This window comes from Hyla sarda, chromosome 1, assembly GCF_029499605.1.
Source record: "Hyla sarda isolate aHylSar1 chromosome 1, aHylSar1.hap1, whole genome shotgun sequence".
NCBI classification, from domain to species: domain Eukaryota; kingdom Metazoa; phylum Chordata; class Amphibia; order Anura; family Hylidae; genus Hyla; species Hyla sarda.
In genome coordinates this window covers 174,340,100-174,361,309 of record NC_079189.1, presented here as the reverse complement: position 1 = coordinate 174,361,309, position 21,210 = coordinate 174,340,100, and the positions used below count along the sequence as shown (strand labels likewise).

The window sequence follows — 21,210 nt, the reverse complement described above, 5'->3', positions numbered from 1 at the left end:
CGTGACTCTGTGGTTCCTCCTGTAACCGGTCTCCCTAAGGCCTATATGGACTTTGCGGATGTTTTTTGCAAAAAACAAGCTGAGACTCTACCTCCTCACAGGCCTTATGATTGTCCTATCGACCTCCTCCCGGGCACTACTCCACCCCGGGGCAGAATTTATCCTCTGTCCGCCCCAGAGACTCTTGCCATGTCTGAATACGTCCAGGAAAATTTAAAAAAGGGCTTTATCCGTAAATCCTCCTCTCCTGCCGGAGCCGGATTTTTCTTTGTGTCCAAAAAAGATGGCTCTCTACGTCCTTGCATTGACTACCGCGGTCTTAATAAAATCACGGTTAAGAACCGCTACCCCCTACCCCTCATCTCTGAACTCTTTGATCGCCTCCAAGGTGCCCACATCTTTACCAAACTGGACTTAAGAGGTGCTTATAATCTCATCCGCATCAGAGAGGGGGATGAATGGAAAACGGCATTTAACACCAGAGATGGACACTTTGAGTATCTGGTCATGCCCTTTGGCCTGTGCAACGCCCCTGCCGTCTTCCAAGACTTTGTTAATGAAATTTTTCGTGATCTCTTATACTCCTGTGTTGTTGTATATCTGGACGATATCCTGATTTTTTCTGCCAATCTAGAAGAACACCGCCAGCATGTCCGTATGGTTCTTCAGAGACTTCGTGACAATCAACTCTATGCCAAAATAGAGAAATGTCTGTTTGAATGCCAATCTCTTCCTTTCCTAGGATACTTGGTCTCTGGCCAGGGACTACAAATGGATCCAGACAAACTCTCTGCCGTCTTAGATTGGCCACGCCCCTCCGGACTCCGTGCTATCCAACGTTTTTTGGGGTTCGCCAATTATTACAGGCAATTTATTCCACATTTTTCTACCGTTGTGGCTCCTATCGTGGCTTTAACCAAAAAAAATGCCGATCCCAAGTCTTGGCCTCCTCAAGCGGAAGACGCCTTTAAACGGCTCAAGTCTGCCTTTTCTTCGGCTCCCGTGCTCTCCAGGCCTGACCCATCTAAACCCTTCCTATTGGAGGTTGATGCCTCCTCAGTGGGAGCTGGAGCTGTCCTTCTACAAAAAAATTCTTCCGGGCATGCTGTTACTTGTGGTTTTTTTTCTAGGACCTTCTCTCCGGCGGAGAGGAACTACTCCATCGGGGATCGAGAGCTTCTAGCCATTAAATTAGCACTTGAGGAATGGAGGCATCTGCTGGAGGGATCAAGATTTCCAGTTATTATTTACACCGATCACAAGAACCTCTCCTACCTCCAGTCTGCCCAACGGCTGAATCCTCGCCAGGCCAGGTGGTCTCTGTTCTTTGCCCGATTTAATTTTGAAATTCACTTTCGGCCTGCCGATAAGAACATTAGGGCCGATGCTCTCTCTCGTTCCTCGGATGCTTCTGAAGTTGAACTCTCTCCGCAACACATCATTCCTCCTGACTGCCTGATTTCCACTTCTCCAGCCTCCATCAGGCAAACTCCTCCAGGAAAGACCTTTGTTTCTCCACGCCAACGCCTCGGAATCCTCAAATGGGGTCACTCCTCCCATCTCGCAGGTCATGCGGGCATCAAGAAATCTGTGCAACTCATCTCTCGCTTCTATTGGTGGCCGACTCTAGAGACGGATGTTGTGGACTTTGTGCGAGCCTGCACTATCTGTGCCCGGGATAAGACTCCTCGCCAGAAGCCCGCTGGTTTTCTTCATCCTCTGCCTGTCCCCGAACAGCCTTGGTCTCTGATTGGTATGGATTTTATTACTGACTTACCCCCTTCCCGTGGCAACACTGTTATTTGGGTGGTCGTTGATCGATTCTCCAAAATGGCACATTTCATCCCTCTTCCTGGTCTTCCTTCAGCGCCTCAGTTGGCTAAACAATTTTTTGTACACATTTTTCGTCTTCACGGGTTGCCTACGCAGATCGTCTCGGATAGAGGCGTCCAATTCGTGTCTAAATTCTGGAGGGCTCTCTGTAAACAACTCAAGATTAAATTACATTTTTCTTCTGCATATCATCCTCAATCCAATGGACAAGTAGAAAGAATTAACCAGGTCTTGGGTGATTATTTACGACATTTTGTTTCCTCCCGCCAGGATGACTGGGCAGATCTTCTACCATGGGCCGAATTCTCGTATAACTTCAGAGTCTCTGAATCTTCCTCCAAATCCCCATTTTTCGTGGTGTACGGCCGTCACCCTCTTCCCCCCCTCCCTACCCCCTTGCCCTCTGGTCTGCCCGCTGTGGATGAAATTTCTCGTGATCTTTCCATCATATGGAGAGAGACCCAAAATTCTCTCTTACAGGCTTCATCACGCATGAAGAGGTTCGCGGATAAGAAAAGAAGAGCTCCTCCCATTTTTTCCCCTGGAGACAAGGTATGGCTCTCCGCTAAATATGTCCGCTTCCGTGTCCCTAGCTACAAGTTGGGACCACGCTATCTTGGTCCTTTCAAAATTTTGTGCCAGATTAATCCTGTCTCTTACAAACTTCTTCTTCCTCCTTCTCTTCGTATTCCTAATGCCTTTCACGTTTCTCTTCTTAAACCACTTATCATCAACCGTTTCTCTCCCAAATCTGTTCCTCCCACTCCTGTTTCCGGCTCCTCGGACGTCTTCTCCGTCAAAGAGATTCTGGCATCCAAAAAGGTCAGAGGGAAAACCTTTTTTTTAGTGGATTGGGAGGGTTGTGGTCCAGAAGAGAGATCCTGGGAACCTGAGGACAATATCCTAGACAAAAGTCTGCTCCTCAGGTTCTCAGGCTCTAAGAAGAGGGGGAGACCCAAGGGGGGGGGTACTGTTACGCCGAGCGCTCCGGGTCCCCGCTCCTCCCCGGAGCGCTCGCTACACTCTCCTCACTGCAGCGCTCCGGTCAGATCCACTGACCCGGGGCGCTGCGATACCGCCTCCAGCCGGGATGCGATTCGCGATGCGGGTAGCGCCCGCTCGCGATGCGCACCCCGGCTCCCGTACCTGACTCGCTCTCCGTCGGTCCTGTCCCGGCGCGCGCGGCCCCGCTCCCTAGGGCGCGCGCGCGCCGGGTCTTTGCGATTTAAAGGGCCACTGCGCCGCTGATTGGCGCAGTGGTTCCAATTAGTGTGATCACCTGTGCACTTCCCTATATCACCTCACTTCCCCTGCACTTCCTTGCCGGATCTTGTTGCCATCGTGCCAGTGAAAGCGTTTCCTTGTGTGTTCCTAGCCTGTGTTCCAGACCTCCTGCCGTTGCCCCTGACTACGATCCTTGCTGCCTGCCCCGACCTTCTGCTACGTCCGACCTTGCTTCTGTCTACTCCCTTGTACCGCGCCTATCTTCAGCAGCCAGAGAGGTTGAGCCGTTGCTAGTGGATACGACCTGGTCACTACCGCCGCAGCAAGACCATCCCGCTTTGCGGCGGGCTCTGGTGAAAACCAGTAGTGACTTAGAACCGATCCACTAGCACGGTCCACGCCAATCCCTCTCTGGCACAGAGGATCCACTACCTGCCAGCCGGCATCGTGACAGTAACACTAACCCGGTTGTTCAGTCGGGGTGTTCAGGACCGCCACAATTTCACCCCGGTGGTCCCGAACAGCCCGACTGAATAGCCAGGTTAGTGCTTACAGGACACCGGGAGGGACCTTACCTGCCTCCTCGGTGTCTTCTCCGTTCAGGGATCCCCTGTATGGCCGGCGCTCTCCTTCCTCGTCATCACGTCGTCGCGTACGTGCGTCGGCGTGCGTAACGACGTGATGACGGCAACGGAGAGCGAGGATACCCGGCCGGCAGCAGAGACCTTCAGCAGCAGGCAGGCAGCAGAGCGATGGGGACGCGGCGACAGCGATGGAGCGACATCCAGGGCAGCGGTGACGGGTCCGGAGCGGCGGGGACACGTGAGTATTACCTCCTAAGCAGTGGTCTTCAATCTGCGGACCTCCAGATGTTGCAAAACTACAACTCCCAGCATGCCCGGACAGCCAACGGCTGTCCGGGCATGCTGGGAGTTGTAGTTTTGCAACATCTGGAGGTCCGCAGGTTGAAGACCACTATTGGGTTCAAAATCTTTAATTTTTTAGATTTTGCACCTAAAAATAGGGTGCGTCTTATAAGCCGGTGCGTCCTATAGGGCGAAAAATACGGTATATAGGTTTGATTTTGTCATACTTCTGGAAAAAATCATAACTACATGAAGGAAAATTAATATGTTTAAAATTGTCATCTTCTGACCCCTATAACTTTTTTATTTTTGTGCATATGGGGCGGTATGAGCACTCATTTTTTGCGCCGTGATCTGAATTTCTTAGCAGTACAATTTTTGATAGGACTTATTTGGAATTTTCTTGCGCATACGCCATTGACCGTGCGGTTTAATTAACGATATATTTTTATAATTCGGACATTTCCGCATGCAGCGATACCATATATGTTTATTTTTACTTTCATTTACACTGTGGTTTTTTTTTATGGGAAAAGGGAGGTGATTCAAACTTTTAATAGGGAAGGGGTTAAATGATCTTTATTCACTTTTTTTCACTTTTTTTTTGCAGTGTTATAGCTCCCATAGGGACCTATAACACTGCACACACTTATCTTTTACATTGTTCAATGCTTTCTCATAGGAAAGCATTGATCAATGATTCTGCCGCTTGACTGCTCATGCCTGGATCTCAGGCACTGAGCAGTCATTCGGCGATCGGACACCAGGAGGCAAGGTAGGAGACCCTCCTCGTGTCCTGCAGCTGTTCGGGATGCCACGATTACACCGCAGCGATCCCGAACAGCTCCCTGAGCTAATCGGCATGGTTTTACTTTCACTTTAGATGCGGCGTTCAACTTGAACGCCGCGTCTAAAGGGCAAATAGCGCGCAGCACTGTGATCAATGCCGCGCACTATTAGCCACGGGTCGTGGCCCCGCGTTATAGATCAAGAGCGGACTCATGACGTAACGTTACGTCATGGGTCCTTAACAGGTTAAGGTAGGATCATACTGATTTACATTTAGCTGTATTATTATGATCATTAGACACATAAAAAAAAAAACATAAAAGGAATATTGACATGTTGTTTAAAGTTGTAATATTTTTCATGTACATAAATAGATGACCAAAACAACTAACATAATAAAAATCTTGGTATGTTTTAGCAAAGTATCATACATAATCATTGTAACTCAAACTCTTAGATCCAATGGGGGAGATTTATCAAAATCTTTCCAGAGGAAAAGTTGCTGAGTTGCCCATAGCAACCAATCAGATCGCTTCTTTCATTTTTGAAAAGCTCTGTGAAAAATGAAAGAAGCGATCTGATTGGTTTTCCTCTGTACAGGTTTTGATAAATCTCCCCCAATGTCTCTGCATATGTATATATTGAGGAAAGCCAGCTTTACATTGTCAAAGCATGTCTATATTTGGGCTCCATCAGGATGGTGTGCATCAGCCTTCTTTTTTTGTTATATAGGAGGGAGCTATCCAATATTGTTTTCCCATATGGTTGGCCACCGTTTCTCTTTTTATATATGACCAATGGGCAATGTATGGCTCTACTGTGGCATAGGTAAGGCATAAGTATAGACATAGTATGATGTAGATAGAAAGCATTACCGTATATACTCGAGTATAAGTTGACCCAAATATAAGCCGAGGACCCTATTTTCCCCCCAAAAACCCAGGAAAAGTTATTGACTCGATTATAAGCCTAGGGTGGGAAATACATCATCATCCAGACCCCCGTCATCATCACCCTGTCATCATCCCCCTCGTCATCACCCCCCCCTTCACCCCCTGTCAATCCCTTCAATCAGTGGTCTTCATCCTGTGGACCTCCAGATGTTGCAAAACTACAACTCCCAGCATGCCCTGTCCGGCCATGCTGGGAGTTGTAGTTTTGAAACATCTGGAGGTCTGCAGGTTGAAGGTTGAAGACCACTGCTGGGCCTTCGAGACCCCCCCCTTTAGTTTTCTACTCAACTCCCCTCGGTGGGAAGGAAGGGTGAGCTGGTCTGGGCCATCTATGCTGCAGGGACCATCCGGTGGGGAGGGTTAGTCGTTCCGGGCTGTCCATTTTCACCGTGAGGCCCGGACTAGTGACGTTTCCTTGACGATGACGCACAGGGACATTCATGCGCAGGGAGGTCCCTGTGCGTCGTCGTCAAGGCAACATCACTAGTTCGGGGCCGTCCCGGAGCGGAGAAGAAGGCCTCCCGGTGAAGATGGACAGCCCGGAATGACTAGCCCTCCCCACTGGATGGTCCCTGCAGCATAGATGGCCCAGACCAGCTAACCCTATCTTCCCACCAAGGGGAGGTGAGTAGAAAACTAAAGGGGGGGTCTGGATGATGACGAAGGCCCGTCAGTGGTCTTCAACTGCAGACCCCCAGATGTTTCAAAACTGCAACTCCCAGGATGCCCGGACCGCCGATGGCTGTCGGGGCATGCTAGGAGTTGTAGTTTTGCAACATCTGGAGGTCCGCAGGTTGAAGACCACTGAGAAGGGATTGATTGACAGGCGGAAAGTTCATTCGAGTATAAGCCGAGGGGGGCATTTTCAGCACGAAAAATCGTGCTGAAAAACTCGGCTTATACTCGAGTATATACAGTAGTTTCAATACTTTAAAAGGATCATAGTTATCATTATATTTGCATTTTAGTTGTTGTAGTTTATTCCAAACTAGTCGTATATGCTGTGTGGCATGCTAATTAACCATATGTAACATACACATCAGATTTAAAAAAAAATGGAGTGAAAAATGTGCATGGCTTACTACTTGGCAAGGGTTTAGACACATTTATAAAATGTGAGTTTTTTATTTATTTATTTTTTTTTATGTAGCAAATCTGAAAAAATCTCTGCTTCCCATAGACAATAGCATCAAAAAAGTGTAATTTTAGAAAACATTAAAGTTAACGGATGTATGTTGTGTCAACTTTATCAAATGTACAATCAGAAATCTGCTGAGCATATGTCCAGGAATTAGACGAGCTTTGACGTAGACATTGGCTAAAATTACACCACTTAAATGTTGCCCAAAAGGTTTGCAGACTAAGCAATTCTGGTACCCAGAGTCTGGCTCCTGAAACCTCGACAAACAGCTGATATTTGGCGCCCATATAAATACTATATATGGCCAGACTGAGAATAATCACCCCCTATTTCTTAGTGGATTTCTGTTTTGGCTCATAAATTAAGGCAGGGGACTTCTCCCTATGATGTTTTAAGTCATAATAGGGATTATGGACATGTGTTTTCTAATTGTCTATAAAAAGGCCTATTTTATTTGGATCTTTTTGTGCTTAGTTAAATTTTAGGATTCATAGATTCATGGTTGTGCGAACCTTATTAAACACAGCACATACATTCAGTCATAGGGACATATTGTAATATTTACTAAACTGTCAATCATTGAATAGAAGACTGCTACATTGTTATAAGAATTAATACATATACATATACAGACAGTAAATTTAGGAACAGCGCATACTTACTTTTTTGTGGCTCTTCAAAACTGATGGAGTCACAAATGCTTTGTCACAAAGATCACACTTGTACTTCTTATGGCCATCGTGTACAACCTGTATATGGACATTTAATGTGTCTTTTCTTTTAAATGTGGCGTCACAGTGATCACACTTAAAAGTACGTTCACCTTGAAAAAAACAAACAACAATATAATGTTAAAGGGGTACTTCACTGCCCCAGTGTCCGAAACATTTTGTTTTGAACGCTGGGTGCGGGCTACTGGGGTTGTGACATCATGAACACGCCCCCAAGTGATGTCATGCCACGGCCCCTCAATGCTAGTCTATGGGAGGGGGTGTGGCAGCAGCCACGCCCCCTCCCATAGACTTGCATTGAGGGGGCGTGGCGTGACGTCACGAGGGGGCTTGTGCATGACGTTACGACCCTCGCTGACTGCACCCAGTGTTCGGAAAAAAATGTTCTGGATGCTGGGGCAGTGGAGTACCCCTTTAACTTTGCAACATTCTGAAAATATCAAAGAAATTTATTGTAGATTAAACAATAATAATATTAACACAGTATAATAAACATAAACACATAATAGAAATCAATACTGTGCAAATATACTTATTATGTTTTGTATTTTTTAGATGAGCTTTTTTTATTTCCATCTGGTGACCAGTACACATTTGACAGTGGCCATGCGAGTGTTCACCTGACAGCTATGTATTTCTTCTGACCCCACAATAACAATGTGCAATCAACTTGACCAATGTGTGCATGCTATATTAGAGTGTGGAGGGGATCAGAAGGGTGCTAGGCACCTCGGACAGTGTTATATCTCTTGAGGTAGTAGAATTAGGCACGTTGAAGACGACCATGCCCAATTCCTCTTTCTTTTGATGTCTGCTGTCAGGGGACCCTCAAAATCATTTTACTGTTGCTTTATCCCATCAATGAACTTGGACAATCATAGTTCTGTTTCCACATATATGTCCATTTAACGTTTTACTTTAGTCTTCTATCACACATTGAATTACGTGCTGCCACTCACTGATGCATGCTGTCCTTAATTTTGGGTGTCTGTTAAATTGTAAATTATCACCTAAAACTTATGCAAATATTTCAATAATATGTCAGTAAAAAGATAGTATTTGGTATTCTTTAGCTTTGTGATCTAGTAAATAACTGATCGGTTTGGAAACCAAATGGGATAATTAGTATTTATTTAACAGATCAAGATCTGTTTAAGATCTGTAGAGCAGAAAAACTTGGGAAAAGTAACCACATGTACCTTAATGGAGGACAGATGGATGATAGTGTCCAATTGGAAAAACATGTCTGCTCTCTGTTTGTGATGTGTCCTATGGAGGATTTGTTTTGTGTTGGGGATAGAATACATTTTCTTTTCCTTCATCATCAGTGGAGCCAACGTAATAAATGTGTGGTTTGCCTAGACTATAAATATATATAGGTCTATTCATCAAGACTTCTTGATCTCACCAGGATATAAATAAGATGTCTTCCTGAGCTATTATTAGGAATCGACTGAAAACTTTAATATTTTACATGCTTTCCTTTTTAAGTCAACAAAACAAATGCATTGCTCAATATGGTCTTCAGCTAAGACTTTAATATTTATTGTCATCCAAAAAATTGGGCTTGACTGCAAGCTATCAAGACTACAAAGAACTATTTTAAGGATGACAACTGAGATATTAGCAATGTGTGGTTTTAGGTTTTACAGAACATGCAAAAAAACCTATATGTTCCGTATAGAAATTATAGGGTTAATACCAATTGTGTGGATATTTTATGACATGTTGAACATTTGAATAACTTTTAACTCATTCACCAATGTTAGAAGTATGGCCATTTTCTAAAAAGATTTTAATGGGACACAATATTAGATTAAAAATGCGGCCATTTTTTTATACCTATTTATTGCAGTTTTTTTCTTATGGTTTTACGATGTGTGAACCCAGCCCTTAACTGGGTTTGCTGCCTTGGACCATTGGGGTCCTGTCTTAGCCGGTATTTGGCTGTCACCCTTGTTTGCCACAAGTAGTGTCTGTCACTCCTGTTTGCCACAAGCGCACATTCTAAGGTGGGGGTTGAAGCGGTCATGGGAGGAGAAATGGCTGGTGAGTTGAGTGGGGAGAGACAGGACTCAGTTTAGGATTGCAAGGAGTCCCAGTGGTCGGCATCACAGGATTAGAAACCTATCCTCTATCCTGTGGATGACAATGGTACTTACCGTTCCCAAATCTGGGCCTACAATCTGCTGATATTCCCCTTGTGCATAGTAACATCCAGCTTAAATCTTCATAGGAAATGCTACCTCCCCTGTTCTGATCCTCCTATGCTGCAAAATGGAGCCCCACTCTGCATCTGATCTTTCTCCTCCACATGCACAGCAGGCCACAGGAGACATTAAGTGAAATCTCTCTGCTCGTGAGAGAAATTTCAAAGTGGAAGGGGTTAGATGCAGAGTGAAAAAAAATACCAAACCTTTGGGGGGGGACCCCCCTCGGGACCAACCCTTTAACTTATAAACCCCCTAATAAAAATTGAATCTTTATTGATATACATTAAAAAAGAATAATAACTCGTAAAGTGTGACAATGTGTGTATTTAAAAACACGGTCAGGATAGGTGAGTGGTATCCCTACCGGGATTACAGCTTGCTGAGTAATTTAGTTGCATGTGCCTTTTATAGGATGTTAATCCTAACTGAGCTAGCTACATTAATATAGCTAACTCAATTAGGATTAACAGCCTCTCACCTACATCACTCACCTATCCTGACCATGTTTTTAAATACACTAATCATCACACTTTATGAGTTATTATTCTTTTTAACGTATATAAATAAAGATTAACTTTTTATTAGGGGGTTTATAAGTTAAAGGTTTGATCCCGAGGGGGGCTCCCCCCAAGGGTTTTGTATTTTTTTGTTAATGTGCCCAATAACCCCCTTGGGGATTTTTTGCACAGATGCAGAGTGAAGGCTTATTACAATTGAGGAAGTGTTTTCTATTAAGTCAGACTGCTGGAAAGGAGGCATGGACCTGGATCTGGCAGTATCATTGTCATCAGAGTCACCTGCACTACATGCCTATATCAGCAGGTTAGGGCAGGTCATTTTCATTTAATAACCCCTTAAGGACCGGGCGTTTTTCTGTTTTTGCTCTTTCGTTTTTTCCTCCTTACCTTTAAAAAATCATAACTCTTAAAATTTTGCACCTAAAAATCTGTATTATGGCTTATTTTTTGTGCCACTAATTCTACTTTGTAATGATATCAGTCATTTTACCCAAAAATCTAACCGGGAAAAAAATCATTGTGCGACAAAATTGAAAAAATACAGCCATTTTGTAACTTTTGGGGGCTTCCGTTTCTACGTAGTAAATTTTTTGGTAAAAATTACACCTTATCTTTATTCTCTAGGTCCATACAGTTAAAATGATACCCAACTTATATAGGTTTGATTTTGTATTGCTTCAGAAAAAAAATCATAACTACATGCAGGAAAATGTATACATTTAAAATTGTCATCTTCTGACCCATATAACTTTTTAATTTTTCCGTGTTCAGGGCACTATTAGGGTTCATTTTTTGTGCCGTGATCTGAAGTTTTTGTCGGTACCATTTTTGCATTGATCGGACTTTTTGATCGCTTTTTATTCATCTTTTCATGATATAAAAAGTGACCAAAAATACGCTATTTTGGACTTTGGAATTTTTTTTGCGCATACACCATTGACCATGCGGTTTAATTAGCGGTATATTTTTTTAAATCGGACCTTTCCGCATGCGTCAATACCACATATGTTTATTTTTGTTTTTATTTACACAGTTTTTTTTTTAATTATTGGAAATTCCGGGTGATTCAAACTTTTATTAGGGGAATGGATAATTCAAAGGGTTAATGATTTTTGTACACTTTTCTTTTGCAATTTTATAGCCCCCATAGGGGGCTATAACATTGCATTTACTGATCTTTAACACTGTTCAATGCATCTCCATAGAGATGCAATGATCAGTGTTTTCGGCGATTGATTGCTCAAGCCTGGATCTCAGGCTTGAAGCATTCAATCGGCGATTGGACTGCAGGAAGGAAGGTAAGAGACCTTCCTACTGTAGTACAGCTGTTCGGGATGCCGCGATTTCACCGCGGCAATCCCGAACAGCTCCCTGAGCTAACCGGCACTTTGTACTTTCACTTTTAGCCGCGTGGCTCAGCTTTGAGCGCGCGGCTAATGGGTTAATAGCGCGCGGCACCGCGATCAGTGCCACGTGCTATTAGAGGCGGGTTCCGGCTTCACTATGACGCCAGGCCCGCCGTGATATGATGCGGGGTCACCGTGGGACCCCGCGTTATATCACGGGAGCAGGACCAAGGACGTACTCATACGTCCTTGGTCCTTAAGAGGTTAAAAGATTCTCTTTAACCCCTTCCCATTACAGGACGTCTGCATATGTCCCAGCACCCAACACGCTCGTGCGCTGGGACGTATGCATATGTCCTGCAGATCTTCTGCTCAGAAGATTGGTTGAAGCTGCCGGGGCCGCGATCGCGTTTATCCCAGCAGCGTTAACCACATAGATGCCGTGATTAATCCTGATCATAGCATCTATGGTTTTAACAGGGGGAGAGTGCTCCCCCTGTTCACCGACGGCGGTGCCGCGATATGATCGTGGGTCGCTGTTCGTTTCTATGGCAGTAGGAGGCCAGATCATGGCCTTCTGTCTGCCTGCTACGGAAGCCTGTGAGATCCAGCCACAGGCTGGATTGCACAGGCTGTAGTGTGTGCAGCTCATCAGGTCATACTGTGCTGCTGTAAAAAGTGAAAATAAAATAATAAAAGGTTCTTCAATAAAAGTATGAAGTGTAAAAAAAAACAATAAAAAAAAACAATAAAAAAAAACAATGCCCCTTTCCCAATAAAAGCCCTGTATTATCATAAAAAACACACAAATCATATACATATTAGGTATCGCCACATCTATAATGACGTTTACTATAAATCTATAATGTTAATTATCCTGCACGGTGAACACTGTAAAAAAAAAAAACTACAAAAAAGCACAAAATTTGCCAATTTTGGTACAAATAACGGGATAAAAAAGATCAAAAGCATGTATCGCAAAAATACTGCTTGTCCCTCAAACAATAATCTCAGAATCGCTCTGCGTTCTAAGGTTACCATTTAAAGAGACACATGTCAAATAAAAAAAAAGAGCCTGGTCATTAAGGTAAAACAATTACCTAAAGGGATTAAGTAATTGAATATCCTATTGATCTGATGTATCTTATATGTGTTGTAAAGCATTTGCATCCGCAATATTAAGTATTAAGTTAAAGGGATCTTTAGGACACATATGACACTGGGTGCTGGGTGTATTTGAAACCTCCAAAATCCTTATAGTTTTGTTCCTAAAAGTCCTTTTTTTCAGAGCTTATGACACCAGTGGTCAAAGACCATGCCAAAATAAAAAGAGCAAAGAGGTAAGTATGATAATTTTAAGATTATTGCACATCAGGAAGCTACTATAAGCAATTCCCTTTTCATTGAGGAACCATATAGTCCTAAGGTTCTGAATTGTCACTCAGACCTTAAATTGTCAAAGCCAACACAATATATCATATTGTTACAAAGCATTTGGGTTTCATAGGTTAAAGAAAAGGCATTAGAGAAAGCAATAGGGAAAATGCATCCTATAGGTATCAGTTACAGCTGATATGTGAAGTATTTCTTCTATTGTTACAGTCACATCCCCATTTCATCATATTCAATGTGCATTCCCTGACTTAAAGAAATGCCAGCATTGAGGGGAATAGGGCAGAAAGGTCTGTCCATTCTTCACCCTGGGGCCATGTCTTCAGTAAGTCTGCTGCTTAACACTACATTGTTCCTTTGCATTATACTATGTAATTAATCTTTTTACTTTGACTAATATATGGGGTAATAGAGGAGAGCAATTCCTATTAGGTTAAAAGAAAAGGAGATATACACATGTAAATTAATGGTGTCCTTTTGCCCTTAAATTAGCACTTACTGTTGTGTATTAGCAGGTGCCTTTGCAGTGAGAAGGGAGTGCGGAACAAAGCCTTACATTCCTCGCACTGGAATGGTCTCTCCTCTGAATGCGTCTGTAAAGAGGGGGGAGAAAAAAGAAAGCTCTGGGTAAATTAATTAAGCCTAATTACAATGATAACGGTGGAAACAAGTAAACCTTGGGGAGAGTATAGAAAGGTTCAGGAAACGCTGCTTTATATTCTAGATTTAAAAATCTTACTAGCTATGTTAACAGATTCTAAAAAAATGGTCATTCCTAAAATTCCTTCAGAATACTTCAGGTGAAAAAAGACAAATGACTAGCACATCAGAATCAATAATAACATAATAATAAACCATATTAATCATGTGTTGTCTTTATATAATTCAATTAAAAGGGGTGTAGGGTGTACCCAATTTAATAAATTCTATAAGGAGTGAACTTTAGGTAAAGCCAGGATTGATACAATTTTCAGGACTGGAGGAGAAAAAGCTTCCTAGAGAAGGTGGAAATTGTCACCGTTGATTATTGAGAAAGGAAGCCACCTAGATCTTGTGTACTGGAGCACTGGAGTGTATTCCTATAGTTTGTAACTCATGTTTTTTGTAGTTTTTATATGTAGTATTTGATGGGGCGATTGACTGCAGTGACATGACCCATATGGGCACATGCCGTTTGCCAGTATACATTTAATCAGAGTGTATTGGTAACCATGACAACATCGCAGATGAAGTTTACCGTCAGAGGGAGTGATGTATGTCTGTGAGCTGGAAGAAGCAAAAGCCGCAAATCAGCCATGCTTGTATATCTACCACCGCCTCTTGTGAAAGCCTTTAGACTTTTCATGGGTGTCACATTCTTCATAGTTTCTATGGTGTTTGAATAGTGAAATACCAAGTTTTTATTATTGATGGATTAGATATAGACATAGAATGTATGAACAGAAAATGTATTTGTTGTATATATATATATCTCAAGGTATGTATGTGTGAATGTTCCAACATCACGTTCAAACGGCTAAAGATATGAACATGAAACTTGGCACACATGTTACTTATATGTCCACTTAAAATATAGGATAGTTAATTTAACCTTTAACTACCCCCATTTGTGATGCAAATCAATGGGAAATGTATGTTCCCACATAACTTCCGTATGGCTGGAGATATTTCAATATCTGATACACATATTAAGGGTCGGGATAGGACGGGATAGGAGGATGGGATAGGAGGTCTGGATAGGAGGACAGGATATGAGGACGGGGTAGGAGGTCGGGATAGGAGGACGGGATAGGAGGACGGGATAGGAGGTCGGGATAGGAGGATGGGATATGAGGACGGGGTAGGAGGTCGGGATAGAAGGAAGGGATAGGAGGTCAGGATAGGAGGTCGGGATAGGAGGCTGGGATATGAGGACTGGATAAGAGGTCGGGATAGGAGGTTGAGATAAGAGGTCGAGATAGAAGGTCAAGACAGGAGGACGGGATAGGAGGTCAAGATAGAAGGTCAAGATAGGAGGACGGGATAGGAGGACAGGATAGGAGGATGGGATGGGAAGTTGGGATAGGAGGTCGGGATAGGAGGTCGAGATAGAAGGTCAAGATAGGAGGTCAAGAAATGAGGACAGGAAAGGAGGTCGGGATAGAAGGTCGAGATAGGAGGTCGAGATAGGAGGTCAAGATTGGAGGACGGGATATGAGGATGGGATATGAGGACGGCATAGGAGGTCGAGATAGGAGGTCGGGATACGGGGTTGGGATATGACAACAATATATGAGGACGGAATATGAAGTCAAAAGCTTCATCTGTTGATTTTCCTCGACAACAAGGATTAGGAAGGAAGGGTAACGCCGGGTACTCAGCTAGTATATATATATATATATATATATATATATATATATATATATATATTTTTTTTTTTTTTTTTTTAAGGTTTAATCTGTTTCAACAAGCACTTTTCAAATTCTTTATTAGATAGAAGACAAGGGGGCATTATAAGAACCAGCAAAGCAGTTGGCTGCCATATAATCCTTCATTGTTTTGCACCATGGCAAACTATACTAGAATTCTTTATCTGGTGAGAAATGCTTGGCTTAGTGGGTTAAAGCAGTATGACTCCTTGTGGTCAGCAAGTTGTTCAGGGACCTTTTAAAATACAAGTGTGGACAACTTTTTCAATGTTAACATTATTATTTTATCTTTTATATCTGTTTTGTTAAAGAACATACACAAGTAAAGTAGCACATTGTGAATAGAATATATAGCTTGCATTGTTTATCAATAGAAATGTGACATTGAAAGTCAGGTCAAATATAATACTACATTTTGGACTTATATTGCCAAGTTTTCTACATATACGTACTTTATATACACATAATAAACAGAAGATAGATATATACTGTAGATACAGTAGAGATATATACACATATTAGATAGATAGGTTTCAGCAGGTTAATGCAGGTGTCCATTCTAAGAGACAGAAAACAATACCAGCACATGCATGATTTATGACTATTTATACAACAGGAGGAAGACATCATCCTGTACTTCTATTCCCTAAAGAGGTATATGATGAATAAGAACCTTTAATGTTGTAACATATCGCAGACATAGGTAAAACCTATCAAGAAGGAAACTACCCACGTCACTCTCTTTGCACAGCTGTTGGCTACGTAGCAAGCAGACCACAAAAAGCAGTAGACATCTAGAGACATAAAGGCTACACAAGAAAACAATTATCATTAGCCATAAGTGCTTGGCTGCATTGACCTTCAGCAACGGTCCACTTATTATAAAGCCTGGGAAGTTCTGCATTACTAGGTGTGTCAAACTGAGAAAAATATTGCGATCAAAGAATAACAAACGCTGCATCAATGTACCATCCAAAGGGTATGCCAAGTAAAAAAATAAAAAAAAAAGGTCATTGACATATATAGATGTTTGAATAGTTCATTGTCTAACTCCTTTTGGCCCTCTAATTTTTCTTTCTGGTGCAGGGAAATATCCGGGGTCACTACTGAGGCCACTAGATACAAAACTATTGTCAATAGAAAGTATGTAATCAGTTTAGTCATCAGTTTCTATCCAATGCGGTTGTACTGTTTCAGAAAGAATGCCGAACAGAGGTCTGGATATCTGTAAAGGGGGACGAAACTTATTCTATAAATTGCCCAACAAATCTGACAGATCACTGCAAGCCAAAATTTTGTCAATAGAGCATATTAGTTGCATTTTGCGAGCATTTTATGTTTTAGTTGTGAAGAGAAACAAAGAAACAAGCTGACAGTATAAGACAAAAATGGGCTTCTTATGCACTTAAAGGAAAACTGGGTTATAGTGTGGGTGAACAGGAGTCCGATGAGAGGTCACTTGCTTAAATATGTCCAGTAGGTCCTGAGATATATCCCCCAGAAGATCCTCTGGTGAATTCAGTGAATGGTGCGCAGGGGGCGGAGTTTACATAGTCATTGCCTGTGACTCCACATCCTAGTAAAGTGGAGGCACAGACAATGGATATGTAAATTGAGCTGGCAAAGCCCCTCCCTTTGTAGGCAATTCAGTAAATTCAGCAGAGGGACATATCTCATGACCTACTTAACATATTTAAGTAAGTATAACCCAGTGTATTGGGTTTAGGGGGGGTGAACAGGTTGACAGTTTTCCTTTAAAGGGGTACTCCGCCCCTAGACATCATATCCTCTATCTGCTGGGACCCCCCATGATCTATGGGCCGGCACCGTTCTGATCATGTGTGCTCAGAACACCAGGTTCATGCTGCCATGGTCCTGACGTCATGCCATGCCCCCTTCATTTATGTATATGGGAGGGGACGTGACGGCTGCGGACACTCGACAGGCCCCCTCCCATAGACATAAATGAAATGTGCATGGCGTGACGTGATGTTCAGAATGCCAGGGTGCTGGCCCAGAGATCGCGGAGGTTCCCAGGGGCCATGTACATAAGCCCTCATGTGCATGTTCTAAATAATCCAACAAGCATGATTACACAACTATCTCCTGTCTGACATCCTGTGACATAATAACACTTGCGCATACGTTCAGCATTCACACTCCATTGTACATTAAGAGTTTCTTCTTGTGATGTTTTTAAATTATTTCTGGGTTGCAGTTTAAAGGGGTATTCCAGTGGATTTTTTTTTTAATCAACTGGTGCCAGAAAGTTAAACAGATTTGTAAATGACTTCTATTTAAAAATCTTTACCCTTCTAGTACTTTTTAGCAGCTGTATGCTACAGAGGAAATTATTTTCTTTTTGAATTTCTTTTTTGTCTTGTCCACAGTGCTCTCTGCTGACACCTCTGTCTGTGTCAGGAACTGTCCAGAGCAGCATAGCTTTGCAATGGGGATTTTCTCCTGCTCTGGACAGTTCCTGATACAGGCATCAGGTGTCAGCAGAGAGCACTGTGGACAAGACAAAAAAGAAATTCAAAAAGAAAATAATTTTCTCTGTAGTATACAGCTGCTAAAAAGTACTGGAAGGGTAAAGATTTTTTAATAGAAGTAATTTACAAATCTGTTTAACTTTGTAGCTCTTGTTGATTTAAAAAAAAAAAAATGTTTTCCACCGGAGTACTCCTTTAAGAACTAGTTTGATGATGTGTCAACAAGTGGAAATAAAGCAAAAGGATAGAGTTAAAACAGACAAAAAACACATGTACAATGTTCTCATTGACGCTGTGTGCTTCTAAAGCAGGCCAAACGTGTCTTTGCTGCAAACACTATAAATATAAAACAGATGTATAACAAGCTTATATTAATTTGGTTCCTAATATGCAAATAAATGAAACAAAGATTTTTATGAACAACACTTTTTCTTCTGTGCTAAAAAATTCGACATCTGTGCTCTTCACTAACACCAAGCAAGAAGACCATTTCTAAAACTACCATGTAAATCAGTATTTCCAACTAGGGTGCCTCCAGCTGTTGCAAAACCACAACTCCAAGCATTTCTGGACAGCTTACGGGCATGCTGAAAGTTGCCGTTTTGAAACAGCTGGAGGCACCCTAGTTTGGAAACACTGATGTAAACGAACACATGAATTCCTACATGTTAATTATGTATGAAAGCCAGAAACTATTAATAATAGTATTTGTAGTAAACCAGTCTGAATAATGCCCTGTGCAATACATTTCATTGATAGGCTATGTTCATACTGCGGAATTTACACAATTCTGCATAAAATCGGAAGTGTGGAACTCCCCTGAAATTGCGTCGGAATTCTGTGTTCTCAAAACACAGAATTCTGCTGAAATTCAAGGCTCTATTGACTAAAAATTAGGTTTTTCAATTTTGCTGAATTTCCTGTCAAAGTCTATGGGCAGTAAATTCCCTTAAATAAAGGGAATTCTGCATAGAAGTTATGTCTATGTTTGGCCATCCAAATTTTGTAATGTAAATTCTAGATTGTTAAAGGCTTTAACTGGTTTCAAAACTGTATTGAATTTATGGTGTGAGAAATTGGAATTCTTAACTAATTTCAGTGGTAAATGTCTTGACGACAGAGCCTGTTCAAAACCTCTGGGTCACAGGTTCAAATCTAGGCAGGACCAATTTAGCCCATCATCCTTCCAAGGTGGGTAAATGGGTACCATTAAATGGGGTCATATTAAAGGGGTACTCTGCTGCTAGACATGGTATAACATGTCTGATTGTGGGGGTCCAGCTGCTGGGTAACCCCGCAATATCTGCCGCAGCACCCCAGTCATCCTAAGCATGTAGTGAACTCTGTGCAGTATCGGATGACTGGAAAACACAGCCACCATGCCCCCTCCATTCATGTCTATGGGAGGAGGCTTGACGGCTGTGTACTAACCACCACCCCCCTCCTGTAGACATGAATGGTGGGGGCTTGGCATGACGTCACGATCATGGAAGCAACAGACTTTCGTCACTGTAGCACCGCAGCGCCAGCCCGGAGAACGTGGGGGTCCCCAAGGCCGGAGTACAGGAGAACATGTCTAGGGGTGGAGTGCCCCTTTAACAACTGCAGGATAACAGCAAAAATACCTGAAGGCTGTGCTATAAACCGCAAGGATAAGAAGATCCTAAAACTCTTTTATTGTCCTTATTAAAATGCGTTTTGGGGACTTATGTCCCCTTCCTCAGGTTAAACAGACAAGATTCTCCGTTTTTGGCAGTAAAAGCGGATGTTGAAATATCCACTAGCTCGGAGCTAGAGGAGATTTTAGCGTGGCACACAGGTCCGCTAGATTGGTGGACTGAAAATCTATCATACAATATTTGGTCAAGATAATGGGGTAGTCTTCTCATAGAGGTGGTCTTTTAGAGAGTTTTTACTATATATAATAAATCATGCACAATATGCACCACTATTTCTACTGAAAATGCACATAAAAAAGCACTGCAGCATGTGATACATATAAGCTGAAAAGATTTGTCATGAAACTTTCAACTTATTTTAAAGGGGTAGTGTAGGGAAAAATAACTTATCCCCTTATCCAGAGGATAGGGGATAAATTATAAGTCCTGCAAGGTCTGACCGCTGAGACCCACTGCAATCTCCTGTATGGGGCCCCAGCAGTCCGCAGGAAGGAGGCATGCCAAGCCCCCATAGAGAAACATGGAGGGGGCATATCAGCAGCAGTACACCCGCTTCCCGTGGACTGCCGGGCACCATACAGGAGAACATGGGGGTCCCAGCGGTCGGACACCCCGCGATCTATAACTTATCCCCCAACCTTTGTTAGGGGATAACATTTTTTTTCACTACACCTCTCCTTTAACCAATTTATTAAAGAAATGCAGGAAACACGTAAAACAATCCATGCACCTGAGATTGATATGTACGACAATGTCACACAGCAATATATGTGTTAGGTCAGCCTTAGGCATGTTCACACACTGTAAAATTAGTCATTGTTTTATCAGTAAAATGGCTATATTATATTAAAATCTATGAAAGAGTAGCTGGGAGTTCACACATTTCAGAGCATTTTGATTATTTCTCCCCATTTTGTTGGTAAAAACGGCTAAAATAATAAAAACAGCACATATAGCATCTGGTGGGACATTCCACATTTTTTGTTAGAGTCTTAAAGTATCCAAAAGAAATAATCTCCAAATTGTAATATGGCTGTGTGCATAAGGCCTAAACAAAACCTTATAGAAGTGGATGAGTATACTAACTCCAAACAAAACGTGATTGTTTTCCTACATATTAAAGCTAATGTAAGTGGGGTATTTATTGATTTTGTTTTGCAAAATACACAAGACTTATACTTAGCACATATATCCCGTGTTATACGGGACACATGCCATCTATTATCTCCTTTTGAACATTTGAATTTCCAGCATGTTACCATTCAGCATCAAAGGCTGTAAATGACCAGCATGAGTTATTTACCTTCTTGTGATTCTTGTAAACATTTCTATGGGCGAATCCTTTCCCGCACAGTTTGCACTGGTAAGGTTTGTCCTCGCTGTGTATTATTTTGTGTGCAGTCACTTGATCGAGCCGTTTGAAGGACTTACAGCAAACCTCGCAGGTGTAGGGGCGCTTCTCTGCGGAAAATGATTGGGGACATTTAATCTGTTGTACATGGAAAAGGAGGTAGAAGATGAAAGGCAAACAGAGCCTTCTCCAGAGAGACTGCCGCATTTAAGTCAGTCCAATTAAGATTAACCAATTGGAAAAGCATCTAATGCCCTCTCTAACATGATGGTTC

General features: G+C 42.4%; 1 protein-coding gene across 1 annotated transcript in view; it reads right to left on the bottom strand.

Moving 5' to 3' along the window:
* Positions 1–21,210, bottom strand: part of PRDM5 (PR/SET domain 5) — a 220,376-nt gene that overhangs the window by 110,063 nt on the left and 89,103 nt on the right. Inside the window, exons 13-15 of the mRNA XM_056564227.1 lie at positions 20,889–21,046; positions 13,506–13,599; positions 7,469–7,629 (exon numbers count right to left, since the gene is read on the bottom strand). Of these exons, the coding sequence (XP_056420202.1) occupies positions 7,469–7,629; positions 13,506–13,599; positions 20,889–21,046 (413 nt within the window). The remainder of the gene's footprint in view (positions 1–7,468; positions 7,630–13,505; positions 13,600–20,888; positions 21,047–21,210) is intronic.